At 35.8% G+C, this 19,063-nt stretch overlaps 1 protein-coding gene across 1 annotated transcript; it reads right to left on the bottom strand.

Moving 5' to 3' along the window:
• Positions 1-1,589: 1,589 nt before the first annotated feature.
• On the bottom strand, positions 1,590-9,237 carry LOC128238208 (uncharacterized). Its single transcript, XM_052953865.1, has 2 exons — positions 9,097-9,237; positions 1,590-3,395 (listed from the first exon to the last, which is right to left on the bottom strand). Exons 1-2 carry the CDS (start codon positions 9,206-9,208, stop codon positions 2,281-2,283), a joined length of 1,227 nt encoding a protein of 408 aa, XP_052809825.1. The 5' UTR covers positions 9,209-9,237; the 3' UTR covers positions 1,590-2,280.
• Positions 9,238-19,063: the final 9,826 nt, after the last annotated feature.

Here is a 19,063-nt window from a genome sequence, read left to right as displayed (position 1 = left end):
GTTGACTCTGTGATGTGTTGACTCCGTGATGAGTTGACTCCGTGATAAGTTGACTTCGTGATGTGTTTACTGAGTTATGTGTTGACTCCGTGATGAGTTGACTCTGTGATTTGTTGACTCGGTGATGTGTTGACTCCGTGATGAGTTGGCTCCGTGATGTGTTGACTCCGTGATGTGTTGACTCCGTGATAAGTTGACTCCGTGATGTGTTTACTGAGTTATATGTTAACTCTGTGATATGTTGACTCAGTTATGTGTTGACTCGGTGAGGTGTTGACTCCGTGATGTGTTGACTCCGTGATGTGTTGACTCCTTGATGTGTTGACTCTATGATGTGTTGAATCCTTTATGTATTCACTCAATTATGTGTTGATAATATGATGTGTTGATTCGATGCTGTGTTGACTTCGTAATGTAATGACTCCGTGAATTGTTAACCCCGTGATCTGTTGACTCAGTGATGTGTTGACTCCATGATGTGTTGTCTCCTTGATTTGCTGACTCAAAAATGTGTTGACTCCGTGATATGTCGACTCTATGATGTGTTGACTCGGTGATGTGTTGACTCGCTGATGTGTTTACTCCGTGATGTGTTGACTCCGTGATGTGTTGACTCCATGATGTTTTGAAACCATGATGTGTAGATTTAATGATGTGTTGACACCATATTGTTTTGATTCCGTAATGTGTTGACTCCATGATATGTCGACTTCGTGATGTTTTGACTTCGTGAAGAGCTGACTGTGTGATGTGTCGACTCTTCCATGATGTATCGACTCCGTGATGTGTCGACTCCATGTTGTTTTGACTTCGTGATGTGTTGACTCCGTGATGTTTCGACTTCGTGATGTGCTGACTCTGTGATGTGTCGGCTCAATGACGTGTTGTCTCCATGATGTGTTGTCTCCATGATGTGTTGATTTAATTATGTATTACTTCTTGATGTGTCGACTCCGTGATGCATTGTCTTTCGTCGGTGTTTATTTTTTTCATATTTTGATATTGCATTATTATTTAAAATGATGCATGCGTATGTTTGCTTTGTTCTTTTTCAAAATCTGAAAGCAAGATAGCGCAGCACTATGATTTCATGGACAGGAGCCATATCCTTAGAATAGTTCTGAAGTTTGTTTTTTTCTCATGGTTTCCGGTGGTTTATAAAAGATGTATCAGTGAAATAAAAATGGTATTTTTACTGTTTAAAATAGTGTAACAACATTTTGATATTTTTCACTTTTTTAATTATTTTAGGCCGCTCTCAGTTTCCAAACAAACGTCGATGGACACAGGGCTGGGACATAATTTCAACGTATTAGTTCCAAAATGACGTTACATGGCATGACAATTGGCGCGTTTTTTTATGAAAATGACTTTTAATTCGCATTTTATGGCATATAATAAAAAGAAATATGATTTGTTTTAGTGCAAGGTCGTAATAAATTTCACCGAGTGAAAACAACTTTATCCTTCAGGGTCGTTGTATCATTAAAATAATTCTAAAAAAACAATGTTTCTCCCCATTTAGGTAGCATTTAATGATTTGTTCATTGCATTTCTGTATGTATTTTGAAGTTTACACATGATTTATATTATATTTAAAGACATGAATGTGGTTTTGAATTCTATTTTGCATGACCTCTTTCTTGGGTGGATGGATTCACAGATGACCGAAGATATGCAGCCACTACTGTGCCACATGGACGTCATATAAAGTGACTTTAAACAAAGAATGATAACAAAACACGGATTGGTCTTGATATGGTTTTCTGGTGTTAATTTAATAGACAAAATAATCATAATCAGTTAAAATCTCCTAAAACTATTTCCTGGAAATTCATAATACAGTGGTAAAGAGGAGTCATTTTATATATAACGAAGAAAGGGATTTCGTTGTATGCCGACACAAGTTTTTTTAAAGAGTCGGATCACAAATTATTACTTTCTAGCCTCATTCATGCGTCTGGTTTCAAATATATGACCCAAAACGGCATTATATCAAATATACCCTGTAAAATAGAAATTAGATTAACGAAACAGCGTGAAGTCGACTGGTAGAATGACTACATAACAATTTGCACCTACATCATAAAATGCTCCTGCAAGACTTACCAATCAATACCAATCAATACCTGTCTGTAACTCCTCTAGTTTCGAGATAGACATATGTCACGCTTTACTATCGAGAGGCGTAAAATAAATGATACTGCTTCTGTTACAACTAATGCTACTTCTGCAGATACTACAATTTTACGACTCATTATAAGTGGGTATTTCTGAAAGTCAATTTGATACAGTTTTATTCCATAATAAACTCTTATTGAGTTTGACAGTTTTCATAAATCTCTTAGGGCTGACATTTGAATTTGCCCAGGCATGCTTTGTAAAGGTAAACATATTCAGAGTCCTTACGAAGCTTCGTTTCTTCAGATATGCACACATCCTTTGAACAAGGGAAGACGTTCGGTCAGTGCTACATTTGCCATTGTCTGCGTTAGCCACTGGCAAAGAAAAATATTGAGTGTTAGCCAAATATAACGAGTCATCCTCTCTAAATTGCTGTCTTCCTTTATAAAGAAATGGTTCTACACCATCAAGATGTTTCATTTGACTGGCATGGAAGATTTCATCTTTTGATATGTTTGAATACATAAGGTAACACATAGAAATGAAGCTAGGTCCGGATATATCCAAGCTATGTACCATCATTCTTGCATACGGCAAGTTGTCGATCAAATATTTCATAAAAGGGTGCTTTGGTCGGCAGAAAATAAGATTGTTATTTATCCTGTATGGTTGACCACTGTTGAACACTGGATGCTCAAAGGGTTCCAGTGTAAGCACGCAAGGGTACTTTACAGTAACCCTGTTTAGAGGTCTTAGAAATGTAAGGTCAAGGTCGGCGTAAACACCCCCAAATTCGTACAAAACTATGTACCTTAACACGTCTCCTTTAATAATATTTTCCATGTAACTATCAAACACGGCTAGAAACCATTTGTATCTCTCTGATATCAGGCTTCTGGCCTTTTCGCTGTCCCAAAACATGTAGTTCCAATCGGCTTGACTATGCATATTGAAAAATGACTTTACGGACGCTTCAAACTGTGTTGGTACATTTATCATATCACTTGTATCATTGTCATTTTCGTCTGATATCCACATCTGGTGCATTATTCGAGGAATCCTGTTCTCAGCGCCTTCAACAGAGGGAAAATCCCGAACAACGTCTGGTTCAAAGCCATCTGCAATAGCGTATATGCTGTCAATAGGAGCGTGACTAATGTTTTCTCTGTGAATGTGTCCATATCGAGTCTTGTTCTCTGGTTTTGTCGATTTAGAAAATAGCCGCATACCCAATTTGTCCAAATGCATGGTAATTCGTCTTCGAATATCTACTGAAAGGAGATAAGACTTCAAAAATATAACAAATGACATCGTTCTGACCAATTGTTAAATATATGTTATATCGTGGCATTTCATACTTTGCTCAACACCGGAATATTCATGAAAACTGATGAAACTAGAATCTCATTGCGTTAATTTTTCTTTCTGGAATTGTCAGTCTATGGTATTCTGTTTTTTGTCAAAACATCAACATATCAGTATGTGGTAAATGGTACATTCTTTCAATATTTTTGACACGATCATTTAGAAGGAAATGCCTTTTCATTAAATGAGTTTGATTAGTTATCAAATCGTCATAGTCATAACCTAGAACAATATGTTTAATGTTCTAAATATGTTTTTGTAATCAACATTTTAAAAATATCTGCATAAAGAAAATCTTTCAACTTCCATGTAAATCCATTTAGATTTTCCTATAATATTTTGTTATTAACTTAAATTAAACTGTTTGACTTTATTGTCCACAAAAGATATATGAACAATGGTATACTAAGAGTTCAAGCAAATATGATATTGCAATCGTCTTTAACCAGGGATAAATGGATTTTCATAAAATTGTTTAAAATAGAACGGAACAGAATACTTATTAACCAGAAACACCCATGTGGAGGAATATCATACAAAATGACGACAAGTTAAAACACGCGTACATATTCATACATATATATGCAATATCAATCAATACATACAGCATATAACATACCATCAAAATATAGCAATACATATGAATGCACTTATAAGTGGTTATATATTTTATATGCATACACCTATATCTATAATTATGTTGGATATAATGTTATAGTTCGAACGCCTTGTATATAAACACAGTCATTTAAAACATATTTTCGTTTTTTTGTATTGATCAACTCAACTACTCATACATACTAGGATGTTGTCTATAGTACCTATGTACATATACATATCTCACTCTTAGTTCATTATGCAATGTGTATTCTAAAAGAAAGTGGTATTCATCTTTATATATCTACTTGTTTCTCATGTTTTCGAAAGGCTTCTTGGTTTGAAAACTTACTTAAAGTTTGTTATATCATATAGCTTTTTTAGAAACAGTTGATCTTGAAGTTTCATTTGAAATGATAGGTATTGCTTATTTTAAAAAAAATGTTTCCATTTTCTATAAATATTTAGTCGATGTGGCCCGAATTTCCTATAGTGTTATGTAAAGCATGTTAGAGTAAATATTCTTATTTAATACAAAATAGTTTATTTTTCATTTTTTAATATCTTTATAAATCGATTACCCCATATTATTTCTTATTTAATATTGTAGTAAGTTTTGGGTATATTAGTGTTATTAATAATTACTTTGATTAATTGGCAGTTGTAAAACAATTTATTTTTGTTTATTTTTGTTATGGCTTTAATTCTGTCTACATTCTGAAAGTATATAAGGAATATTGTCCTTAATTGATCCAATATTTATGATGGTATAACACCAGTTTGCATTAACTGTATTAGTAAAATAGTTCATCCATTCCAATTCTTATTATTTTAAAATAATATCTCAAATCAGGCATGTCTTAAAATCCTTCAAATTTGTTTCCAACAACTGTAACTTTATTTCCATTTTCAATCGAAAAATTTTCAAAAATAAAGGAATTACCAATCGGATTAATTGAATCAGGTGTTAGAAAGCTTTGGAAAAAGGAAATGGTGAGCTATCGTTTAATTCCATTATTTACGATTTTTTGTTACATTTTACTAATATTTCATTTAAGTTAAGTTCGTACATTCATTTTTTATCATTTCCAAAATAAACAGTTGTTTGGCATTACACGATTTGAACTGAAAAATGCATACCATCCGTTACATTTAGTTTGCATTTGCCAATCCAAATACCTTGTGCTTTTGAATTATTTACTATCAGTGTCATCTGCGAGTTAAGTAACTTTAAGCTGTTTTCCTTGTATGTGTATACATTGGAATGTTTCATCTTTTCTTAATTGACTTGACAACACTTTAGTTACTATAATAAAAAGTAATGAAGAAAGTGGACAGCCTTGTCGTATACCACGTTGTAGTTGAAATGAATCTGAGAAATGTATCCGTTATTAGAAATGTTTGACGTTATTTAACTACACTTTGTTTCAGCCGATTTTAGAAATGAGGGTTTAAATCTTAATTTATTCAAAGAATCGAACATAAAATATTTATCAACAGTGTCAAAGGCCTTTTTAAAATATAAAAAAGAAATTGCACCGTCCATATTGAATTTATCAATTATATCTATTTGCCTTATGTATGAAACGTATATTTCTTTTTTGTGTGTCCTTGTTGATCATGACTGATAATACAAGGTAAAACAGATTGAAGACGCGATTTGATGTTATTTCCAGCGTCCGGGGATTCGTGTATTTGCTATTTTAATCCTATGCGAGGTAGTTATTTGGTCAGTCGTTTGAATTATTGCAGCTCTATGTCGAATATATTTGTGGTACAAAATCATATCCCAAAAGCCAAACGTCTACTCTGCTTTTTTTCAATGTCTTTTTTACGCCTCCAAGTTTTTTTTCTTCTAGTTGGAATAATTTCCTAATATCACACAGTTTACATGTTTCAAGCTTTGATAAGTTTTCCGCAGTTCTGATTTTGGACAACTGTGCTCGGCTTATACAGTCGCCAATGATGAACGTGTCAGTATAGTCACCACCAATTATCCTGAACTATTTTCATAATATCATACAGGAGGTGTCTTCCATAGGGCCATGCCATCCGGCAATGGTCACAACATCCCACATATTGTTGATGACAATTGGAAACCAGTGTCATTCTATGACTGGAGCACCTTCTTCAAAGGCATGTTCAAACCACTAAAGAACATTTCCAAATACCTTTCATTTGAAGTATCTTCTAACGAGCCAGGGGTTGTTAAAATCAGGAAGTTTGAAGTTTGTTGAAGAGAAATTAAACATCAAGATAACCTGAAAGTGGAACTTTGTGTTCTGCCAGAGCAGATCTTTGGTGAAGGAATACGTGCTGAAACGCAGTGTAACTTAAATGATGTAATTACTAATAAGTGATTTTTGCAGATCGGAAAATGCCAAAAATACAGCATGCCCCTTACCATAATTTGCAAAAGAATACAATTAAAAGGCCAAAACAATTATAATGATAAGTTTTCAGCTGTTTTGATTTTGGATTTCGGACAATTAAGTTCTGCTCTTACGGTCGCCTATGGTAATTGTGTCAGCATAGTAACCACCAATTATCCTATTAACTATTTCAATGTACAATATTTGACATTTTGTTATAAAAGACATGTTTTTCTTTTTTATTGTTTGGCGTATAGAAGTGAACTTGAGTGTATGAATTATCAAATCATTATGACTAAATTGACTTAAGTATACCAGCCTTATAATATTTCCATTCAATAAATCCATCTTTATTATTTGTTCAATCGTGTTTATAACAGCAAGACAACGCATTTTTGAGAAAACAAAAACACATTTAAGACTGTTTATAGGAGCAAGACATGGCATTGGCGTGGTAAAAGTATTTTCAGACTGTTAATAACGGCCTGACATGGCATTGACGAGGTGAAACTCCTTTCAGACTATTAACAACGGCCTGACATGGCGTTAACGATGTGAAACTCCTTTTAAACTGTTAATTGCGGCCTGACATGGCGTTAACGATGTGCAACTCCTTTCATACTGTTAATAACGGCCTGACATGGCATTGGAAAGATGAAACTCCATTTAGACTGTAAAAAAACAGACTGTTTATAGTGACAAGACAACGCCCTGGTGAAGTAAAATTCCTTTCAGAGTGTTTAAAGCGGTAAGACATAACATTGGCCAGGTAAAACTTCTTTCAGAGGGTTTATAGCAGAAAGACAAAGCATTTGCAAGAAGAAACTCATTTCATACTGTTTATTCAAGGCAAAGGCGAGGTAAACTTTCTGTCAGACTGTTTATAGTAACACTCGAAGAAAACGGGGAGGTAAAGCTCTCGTATTATGTTTATAGTGGCATGACATGGCATTGGCGAGGTGAAACCTCTTTCGAACTGTTTATAACGTCCTGAAATGGCATTGGCGAGTTGATTTTTTTTTTCAGACTGTTTATATGGGCAAGACGAACCTTTGGCGAGATGAATCTCCTTTCATATGTTAAAACAATTGAAGGCATAGGTAAGGTGTTACTCTTACAGACTGTTTATACCAGCAAGACAAACATTAACTAAGTGAAACTCATTTCAGACCGTTTACGTATATGGGCAAAAACATATCTATGAGGGGAAACTTAATTCAGAATGTTTAAATATATGGCATTGGCGAGGTAAAACTCTTTTCAGACTATTTAAAGTGGCCCGACAAAGCATTGGCGAGGTGAAAATCATTTAAGAATGTTTTAGTGGCAAGAGCTGACATTGACGAGGTGGAACTCCTTTAAGGCTGTTTAAAGTGGCAAGACATGGCATAGGCGCGGTGAAAAGCCTTTCAAACAGGTTATAGCGATAGGATATGCCAATTGCGTTGTGACTTTTTTTTTAGACTTTTTATGTTGGCAATAAAAGGCATTTGCGAGATGAAACTCATTTCAGACTGTTTATATTGGCAAAAGAGGGCTAGACATCACATTTACGATGTGATACTCCTTTAAGACTGTTTATAGTGACAAGACTTAGCATTGGCAAGATGAAACTACTTTCAGAACGTTTATTATGGCCTGACATGGCACTGACGAGGTGGAACTGAAATCAGACTGTTATTTGTGGCAAGACAAAGCATTTGCGAGATGAAACTCCTTTTAGACTGTTTATATCGACAGAACATGACATTTGCAAGGTGAGTCTTCTTTCATACTATTTATAGTGTAAATAATGCATGACATTACAAAAGTTGTTTCCATGACAAGTGATAAAGAGAAGAAATGTATGATCATTTGTTTCTGGAACCACAAATTAGGTTTGGAAATGACCAACATCTTGATCTGTACATTTAAATAATACAATTTAATGTATTTAACCTCAACAGAGGAGGAATCTTTGCCTTTAGGGCGCTTATTCGCAAGCAAGATATTGTAATAACACCTGCAAACAACTGACCAAAAACGGACGACATCAAATCGGTGAAAAAAACATATTGAGGCAGCGGATCACATAGTAATTCCAAAGTAAGATGAAACAGTTTGTAACACAGAATTTTGCGTTACGATGACATCAGAAAAGAGCACATAATTCTCTGGTGCCGCCCACATACTTTCATACAAGAAGACTGAAAGTTAACCCTTAAGTGCAGAAACAAGGCGCACGATTCAGAACTATAGTTAGTGTTATAAGCACTTATACTAACGATGGAGAAATTAACGGATTAATAACCAACATAATTCGCTAAAGACTAGCTATATTAAACACACTAAGGACACCTTTGAGAAATACACAACTGTATAAAAAACATTCCTGTTATGTAGTGATTGACGAGCTGCGAGTTTTACTCGTCAGTACCTCTCACTGAAATATTTTAAAATCGATTCACATATCGTGTCGATCATTTGGAAAGATACTCATTCCTTCAAGGAAAAAAACTTCAGAGATAGTTCTATAAATGATTAACACGAGTTCAACCCTGGTTTTGAACTTTTCATACAAAACAGGGAGCAAATTGATTCAATTAAAACTAGATATTTGTAAACACTAATACAATATATAAGATTAATTATAACTTACAATTTGAGAAAAGTGTTCCAGCTCCAAATATAACAATAATACTAAAGAAACTTATTTTAAGTAACACCTTTAGCCCTTTATTCCTTCCAGACCACGCGTTTCTAAGCATCATAATGGATTCAGTCTTACGATTTATATATAAGTATCCTTTTTTAGCTTGATGTTTGCCGAGCGTTTTTTGTGCAATAAACATGATTTGAATTCAACCATGAATGAAAAACGGGAATATTAAGGTGTATATATTTTGTAATTTGATCTTTGAAATACAGTGGATCTCGGGTAGTGTGTCATTGTCATTGAAGGCGCACACCGTTTAAAGATCTTCTACAATAGTGGTGAGTTATGTATGTACAATTTCCATTGTAAATTTTGTATTCTGTATACTACGTTATTGGACTGAGGAAGGGAATTTATTTCTACAAGCCGCTCATTATTATAGTAATGGACTATACACTATTTAAAGAGTGGTCTAAATTGCTTAAATAATAGACAGTCAGTTGAAACAACTTTAAACAATACTAAAAGATACAGGGAGCACACCGAGACATAGATGACGTTAAATCATGTTTCAAATATTGTGATGACAAGTAGCGAAAGAGAAGCAGAGCCATTAATTAACGTCTAGTCCACTGAGGAGGTATAAGAAACAATGACTATTCCATTAAGGCGGTGAATGAATCAATGACTAGTCCACTGAGGCGGTAAATGAATCAATGACTAGTCCACTGAGGCGGTAAATGAATCAATGACTAGTCCACTGAGGCGGTAAATGAATCAATGACTAGTCCACTGAGGCGGTAATTGAAATAATGACTAGTCCACTGAGGCGGTAAATGAATCAATGAATAGTCCACTGAGGCGGTAAATGAATCAATGACTATTCCATTAAGGCGGTGAATGAATCAATGACTAGTCCACTGAGGCGGTAAATGAATCAATGACTAGTCCACTGAGGCGCTAAATATATCAATGACTAGTCCATTGATGCGATAAATGAATCAATGACTAGTCCACTGAGGGGATAAATGAATCAATGACTAGTCCATTAAGGCGATAAATAAATCAATAAATAGTCCACTTAGGCGGTAAATGAATCAATGACTAGTCCACTGAGGCGGTAAATGGTAAATGAATCATTGACTAGTCCACTGAGATGGTAAATGAATCAATGACTAGTCCACTGAGGCGGTAAATGAATCAATGGCTAGTCCACTTAGGCGGAAAATGAATAAATGACTAGTCCATTGAGGCGGTAAATGAATCAATGACTAGTCCACTGGGGCGGTAAATGAAATAGCGACTAGTCCACTGAGGCGGTAAGTTAAGCAACGTATAGTCCACTGAGGCGGTAAATAAATCGATGACTTGTCCACTGAGGCAGTAAATTTATTAATAACTAGTCCATTGAGGCGGTAAATGAAACAACGACTAGTCCACTGAGGCGGTAAATGAAAAAAACGACTAGTCCACTGAGGTGGTAAATGAAACAACGTCTAGTCCACTGAGGCAGTAAATAAATCAATGACTAGTCCACTGAGGTGATAAATGAATCAATTACTAGTCCACTGAGGCGGTAAATGAATCAATGACTAGTCCATTGAGGCGTTAAATGAATCAATGACTAGTTCACTGAGGCAGTAAATGAAACAATTACTAGTCCACTGAGGCGGTAAATGAATCAATGACTAGTCCACTGAGGCGATAAATGAATCAATGACTAGTCCATAGTGGCGGAAGTTGAATCAATGATTATTCCACTAAGGAGGTAAATGAATCAATGACTAGTCCACTGAGGCGTTAAATGAATCAATTACTAGTCCACTGAGGCGGTAAATGAATCAATTACTAGTCCATAGAGGCGGAAATTGAATCAATGACTAGTCCACTGAGGCGGTAAATGAATCAATGACTAGTCCACTGAAGCGGTAAATGAATCAATGACTCGTCCATTGAGGCGGTAAATGAATCAATGACTAGTCAACTGAGGCGGTAAATGAATCAATGACTAGTCCATAGAGGCGGTAAATGAATCAACGACTAGTCCACTGGGGCGGTAAATGAATCAATGACTAGTCCATTAAGGCGTTAAATGAATCAATGACTAGTCCACTGAGGCGGTAAATGAATCAATGACTAGTCCATTGAGGCGGTAAATGAATCAATGACTAGTCCACTGAGGCGGTAAATGAATCAATGGTTAGTCCACTGAGGAGGTAAATGAATCAATGGCTAGTCCATTGAGGCGGTAAATGAATCAATGACTAGTCTATAGAGGCGGTAATTGAATCAATGAATAGTCCATTGAGGCGTTAAATGAATCAATGACTAGTCCATTAAGGCGTTAAATGAATCAATGACTAGTCAACCGAGGCGGTAAATGATCCATGACTAGTCCACTGAGGCGGTAAATGAATCAATGACTAGTCCACTGAGGCGATAAATGGATCAATGACTATTCTATTGAGACGGTAAATGAATCAATGACTAGTCCACTTAGGCGGTAAATGAATCAATGACTAGTCCATTGAGGCGGGAAATGTATCGATGACTACTCCATTATGGCGGTAAACGTACCAATGATTAGTCCATTGAGGCGGTAAATGAATCAATGACTAGTCCACTGAGGCGTAAAATGAATCAATGACTAGTCCACTGAGGCGGTAAATGAATTAATGACTAGTCCACTGAGGCGGTAAATGAATCAATGACAAGTCCATTGATGCGGTAAATGAGTCAATGACTAGTCCATTGAGGCGGTAAATGAATCAATGACTTGTACACTGAGGTGGTAAGTTAAGTAACGTCAAGTCCACTTAGGCAGTAAATGAAGCAATATCTAGGCGACTGAGGTTGTAAGCGTTCTAATAATGACACCAATTAAGCTCTTTTATTGATATATTAAGGGTTTGTAAATTTCAAGTACACATGCCCGTAACTTTTCATACAATTTAAATATGACGTATCCTGTTACGTTTTTTGGGGTTTGGTTGCTAGTTTGTAGTATCAAGAGTGATTTAAATGCGTATTATGTATACACTTATAACATAACGAAATGATACTTTTGTCGATGATGTTTCTATCATTGCAGTCGATGATGTTTGTTTTAAATTTGCAGACATTTCCTCACTTTGTTTTCGGTTTAATATTATCATCCCGTATTTGTCTCTATGGCACGTGCGTAATATAACAATATAACACCGTAAGATTAAGATCAGTTGAGAAATATTTAAGAACTTGAAGAGTTTAGAAGTGTAACTTACGAATTAATATTCACTGCACTAACGCAGATGACGTCATAGTATATATCGTTTACCTTCAAAACTGGCTAGGGACCCAATAACAAATGTTATATGACAACAAACTATTTGATGTTTTTTTCTATTTTCTGTGAAATTGAATAGGCTGCTCATTTGGGATGAAATATTTGCTATTTTATTCAGTGGTAAATCGGTCGTTTTGGACAACTATTTTTTAGCGGTTTTATCTCCCCTAGTTATAAATGTATTTGCATATTTTTATGTTTATGACAATTGAATGATTGCGAACAATTCGATGCGGTTATTATGTTTATTGCAATAATTTCAAATGAGATATTTATTCAATATATCCCTAACCTAAATATACAAATATGTTGTTGTGGTATTTGCGATTCGTGTCAATTATCATAAAAGTATCATTTTTTAATACATATGTTACTTTGTATAGTAACATATTACGATAGAAATTCGTTTCTTCAGAAATGATAATTGTTTCCATCAGTTACACTATCTCGGCACATCTTGGCGATTATGGTATAATTGCACGATGTGGACGAGCGCGTTCACCACTAACGTCAATTTCACGACAGTCTACTGACGCAGTAATTGAAGCAAAAAAGAAGAAAAAAAATAAACATCATGAAAACCTGCAAAGTGGAACATTGTGTTCTGCCAGAGCAGATCTTTGGTGAAGGAATTAGTGCTGAAAGGCAGTGTTACTTGCATGATTTTATAAGAGATTTTTGCATATCGGAAAAAGCCAAAAATACAACATGCCCCTTACCATCAGTTGCAAAAGAATGCAATTAAAAGGCCAAAACAAAAACAAAAGTTGAAGTGCTATAAGAAGTTCTTGCTTTAAACTGACTGGCATGTCTTAAGCATGCCACCAGAGAAGAGCTCATAACTCTCTGGTGCCGACATACTGTTATACAGGTAGACTGAAAGTTAACCCTTATTAAAGTGCAGAAACAAGGCGTAGAACTATAGTCAGTGTTATAAGCATTCAAATAATGGAGAAATTTACAGAATATAGATTAACATAATTAGCTAAATGCGTATCGATCATTAGGAATGATACTCATTTCTACAACAAAAGAAAAAAAAGTGGATGCATTTAGAAAAAAACTTCAGAGATAGTTCTATAAATGATAAAGAAAGTGGATACTAACGAGTTCAAACCTGGATCTGGCCAATTCATTCAAAACAGAGGGAGCAATTTGATATACAATAAAACTTATTGGTTAACACTTGTAAAACATATAAGAATAATTAAAACTCACAATTTGAGGAAAGTGCTTCAGCTCCAAATATTACAATTTAAAGTAACACCTTTAGCCATCTATTCCTTCCAAAACACGCGTTTCTAAGCACCATAATGGATTCAGTCATATGATTTTTATTTAAGTATGCAATTCATTTTTAGCTTAATATTTGCCCTACGTTTTTGTTTGCAATTGATTATTTGTGTTAAACCATTATTGTCAAAACATCAATGATCTACGGGTAAATGTGTTTGTTAAGGCGTATTTCTTAATTATTCTGATCTTTGTTATACAGAAGCTGTCGGGTTGTGCGTCATTGTTCGAAAGCTCACACCGTTTAAAGATATCTGTTTATTTGAAGATATAATCAATTCTGTTAAAACATAATATATATTCAAGTACATGGCTTTCGTCCTATGAACCCGAAGGTGAATGGACCTCGGCTTACGCCTCGGTCCATATACACCTTCGGTGGCTGACTGGCCGGTCCTTATAATGTCATATGACCCTCAGTGGTGTGTTATATTTCTTAAATAAAGACCGGTCGCCCACAGAGCATGATTTTCTCTGAAGGGATCTCTTGCGCCTTTGTCCTCGCAGAATAGAGCAAACAAAAATCATTCATTGGAATCATACTGATGGTTTTATTTTAAAAGCTGTAGCCAGGTAGCTTTGTGTGCTTAGAAATAATGTTACAGCTACAATACAGCTACATGTCACATTTTAAAGGTATAAACATTAGTCTTTGGATTTCCCTTGTTGTTCGATTTCCGAACGACTAGGCCACTGTATTGGTAAATAAAGCAACGCTTAAGCCTCTGAGGCGGTAAATGAATCAACGAATAGTCCACTGAAGCTGTAAATGAAGCAACGTCTATGCCACTGAGGCGATAAATGAAGCAACGACTATTCAACTGAGGCGGAAATGAATCAACGACTAGTCCATAGAGGCGGTAAGTGAAGCAACGTCTAGTCCATGAAGGCAATAAATGAAGCAACGCCCAGGCCACTGTGGTGGTAAACGAAGCAACGGCTAGTCCACTGCGGCGGTGATGAATCATCAACTAATCCATTGAGGCGGTAAGTGAAGCAACGACTAATCCACTGAGGCGGTAAATAAAGCAACGACTAGTCCACTGAGGGGGTAAATGAAGCAACGACTAATCCACTGAGGTGGTAAATAAAGCAACGACTAGTCCACTGAGGTGGTATATGAAGCAACGACTAGTCCACTGAGGTGGTAAATAAAGCAACGACTAGTCCACTGAGGTGGTAAATGAAGCAACGACTAGTCCACTGAGGCGGTAAATGAAGCAACGACTAATCCACTGAGGTGGTAAATAAAGCAACGACTAATCCACTGAGGCAGTAAATGAAGCAACAACTAGGCCACTGAGGCAGTAAATGAATCAACGACTTGTCAATTGAGGTGGTAAGTGAAACAACGTCTAGTCCACTGAGGCAGTAAATGAAGCATCGAAGCATAATTTATTACCTCCTTGGACTAGATACAGCTGTACTGATACCTACAGCTCCAAGCATTGTCCACACTGACTGTGATGGAAATCCTCTAAATCCAACTTCCAATGGGAACACATATTTATAATATCGAAACGAATGTCAACATAATCAGATGTAAACAAGAAATAGTTGATGAATGGCAATATTGACGTCTTTTTGCGAGAACACGTAATGAAGAGAATCTATTTTAATTGTCTATTACTGGTTATATTTTTTGGCTTAAACCCTTCAAAACCAATATGCTATATCAGATTGTTTTTACTTTTTAGACTCCCTGTGAATTAAATCCCATCTTATTGCAAAACGTATTTTTCTAAACATGGTCAAGTCATTCATTCACTGACAAATCGTTCAATCTTTTCTGATACTTGAATATCATATCTTGTGCAGTGGGTGTAAGTCATCCCACTAAAAACAAACTTCCCTTACCGTTAAGACAAGGGATAAAAGATATTCTGTCAAGCACCTTATGATCAATAAGTTAATTTTAATGTGTTTTTTTTCAAATAACCTATCAATATGTTTTCCAGTATCTTTATCGGTGACAAGATGAATGCGATTGTGGGATAAAAGCAAGAGCATCATGTCGTCATTTTCACGAAAGAAAAAAAGTTCGACGGGAAATTAAGCATTTACACCAGCAAAGCATTGTTTTGAGCGATTTTAACGAAACTATCTGCGAAAGAAAAGTGAAATAAGTTTCAGCGTTAATGACACACTCTGTGTATCAGTTACGAGTGCTACCGGGAGCTGCTTAAACGTTAACATCCTGTGATGGTTAAAAAGGAGTGAGAAGATAGTGTTTTGTTGAAAAGTTCTTATTTCACGTATTCTGCTAATAATTACTTCTTTTTCCAGCGAAATGGCTATGATCATTCAAGCACAGATACTTATAAAACTGTTTCTATGCTTGATCGACCCTTGCTGAAGAAATTAAAGTTGTACTATGTGTTTTTCTTGAAATTATTGCAGAAGAAATAATCCTTTAATATCCGTTCATACGCATCTTATGGTCCAAGAACTGGGACGATTCCATAACTCCAAAACGCGCTAATACGTCTTGAGGTATTTTCTGAAAGAGGCTACCTTAACAGGTTTTTAAACGTAGTGTTTTAGTCGCACCGTGAGGTAACACGCATTTAGAAAGCCTTGAATTGAAATATACCTATATATGTGAAATTTTCGTCACATCTGGTAAGGTAAATGTTTGTCGATAGTTTTTATTTGGAAGCTGTATCTTCCAAAATTTGGTTCAATTGGGCTTGGAATAGATTTCACATGTAGAGAAAACATCCTTTGTTTCAAAATAAAAACAATTGCGGAAATGTGGTCAATGAGTGCGAACTTATGTACTTGAATTTAATACGAACAAGAGGAAAGTATTCCGATATAATGCTCGGAAATTTGACTTTATATCATTCAGTAGATAAGAATTTGTTTGCGCTCCCCTCAATGTGTATATTTACAAAATTTACATTCCACACGTGTGAAACTTTTTATTTTTCTTGGTGACACATTAAGTACTATGTGTTTATTCATGATTGTTATCAGTTATCATTTGCTATATATTTCAGGCATTTGAGTCATCTAGCCTCACCTAGCGATCACCTTCCCTTTACGGTACAACGAGCACTGTAGTTACGCATATCACGTGATTATCAAAATGTGCCCATGTTCAAAACATGAAACTTAAACATGCACCTGTAGTTGGTTATAAAACATTTATTATTTAAAAAATTCCGATAATACAATACGACAATAAGATACAATTAAATTAAATTCTTTAAACAAAACAAAGCTGAACGCAAGGTACTCTTCGTAGGTGGTCGCAGAGATTCCTGCTCGTCAAGGTAGATAACTATGTGGGACATTGTTGAGGAATGACAATCAAGCATAAACGGCATCAAAACACCATTGATAGCACATGTTCTTTCGTTAAGTTGTACACTTGTTCTTCATAGTCCCGTTTTTTCATAACTACAACAGTGTCTTTGCTGTTCTGCGTTTTTATCTTTTAATTAAGGATTGCAACGAGTAGTAAATTCGGTACTCCAATACTTGGATTATCTGCCGATCATGCACTCGAGTACTCAGAAAAACTGGTGACATGTTCACGTACCCTGTACGTGGGTCATCGTAATATTGGCCATTTCCATCTATGTTTTTCATCCATAAATAAGTGTCGACTAATGTACTATATCAGAAATATTAATAAAAATAAAATGTGTATTCATATTTAACTTTTGGTTTGTTCTTTTTATTTTATTATACTTATCACAATACAAAAATAGAACATGCGAAACAATAACTAATAAACAATTGAAAAGAGTTATCACGTCATGAAATTAGCATATCAGCAACAGTCTTTGCTAATAAACTGAGCAAAAATCATGCTTGACTGAAGCTACCGTCTTAACAAACACAGTCATCATTTGCTTGGGCTCCTCTGGCTGCTTCGTTGGAGTTGTTTCAGATTCATATTTCAACCGCAGATGGTTAAGCATGCTTGTAGTGCCACCATTATAGGTTTAGTCTACACAACACTGCCTACATTTACATTTATGGGGGTTGGGGGAGGTTGGAGAGGGAACCATTTCTGGAGAAATGGCTTTAAAAGTCGAAGGCGCTATAACTCCTAAAATTGCGATTTATGGCCCTTTGAATATTACATTTTTATCAATTTTATTCCACTAATAAGTCAAATTTAAACTACTGAATGCAAATGAAAATGATTATTAAATTTATTTTCTATAATTTTATATGCATTTGTAAATATTAGAGCTAAAAATATGGATTTTGGCGAAAAAATATCATGATGATACCTCTATGACTGACACAGTTTAAACTTATTTTTCTTCGACGCAATCCCAACAGTTAGTATTCAGCATCCATATACATGAATGTGTATTTGTGAGCACTGTTGACTTGCTACATTTAGCTTTTTTGTGTTTTTCAAATTCAGTCAGTTCCGGATTCGAACAAGTCAACGTTTTTGGAACACCCTGTAAACGTACAATGAATGCGCTAAGTATTTGATTTCATTCGTGTTATTAGAATTATGGAAAGTATTTTTTCATGAGTGACGTTAGTAATTGACAATGATTATGCACCATTCAGTTGTAACCTCGCCCCCCCCCCCCTCCTAGGTCCGGGAAATAGCCGGGACTTTGACTTTCGGTCCAGCCAACCCCAGGTAAAATCCCCGCCCTTCGTGGACGAACTGATGGTTAAACCCCGGCAAAATGCCCCCGCAGCCCAGAGACTCTATATATGGCCCAAATCTCCGCTAAATTTGGCGCTATGACAAAGCCAGCGCGGTCACCCGGCCCTGTGGGGCCACCTTGAAAGTAAAAACAAGGCCCTTTCCCCGGCTATTCCCGGTATACCCCCGGACCTGGGGGGGGGGGGGCGTGGTTACAATTGACTGGTGCATTACGAGTTCATGGTTTCAATAATGTTTCACATAGTCAGAAAACTACTACGAGAATGCTACTAGCTGTGAACTTTGCGTTTATACTGACATACATGCCGTCAATCATTTGACTCCTGGTCTTTTGACAAATAATTCTAACATTTGTATTCATATTCTTCACTTTATTTCGTTTTGTTATGACAAAGTTTGTATAAGGTTTATTTTGCGAATGCATACAATTTGACATGCACATTTTAATCAGCTTTCAATGACTTTATATTGTAGCCTTCGAACGGTATTTGCAAACTCTGAATCTGGTTGTATTTAATTCTGTTTGTGAGTGTTTGGCAAATATAATGAAAGTAACTGTTGCTTGATTTCTTTGTCCGGTCTGGCGCAAGTAATACTAATGGAGTATCGAGATCATTGCCGGTCCGGGAGTATTTTCTAGCGCGCTCCATGCATTGGCGAATTGCATTCAAGCATCCGTTATGCACGAAGGCACGCACAAA

Source organism: Mya arenaria, chromosome 1 (genome assembly GCF_026914265.1).
Source record: "Mya arenaria isolate MELC-2E11 chromosome 1, ASM2691426v1".
Classification (NCBI taxonomy): domain Eukaryota; kingdom Metazoa; phylum Mollusca; class Bivalvia; order Myida; family Myidae; genus Mya; species Mya arenaria.
Note: the sequence above shows the minus strand (reverse complement) of the source record. Positions and strands in the feature narration are given on the sequence as shown.

Excerpts from the sequence above, each read along its gene's own strand:
- LOC128238208 (XM_052953865.1), bottom strand. The coding sequence starts at position 9,208 with ATGATGCTTAGAAACGCGTGGTCTGGAAGGAATAAAGGGCTAAAGGTG. Across the intron at positions 3,396-9,096 it reads TGGAACACTTTTCTCAAATT|TAGATATTCGAAGACGAATT; the intron begins GTAAGTTATAAT and ends ATCTCCTTTCAG.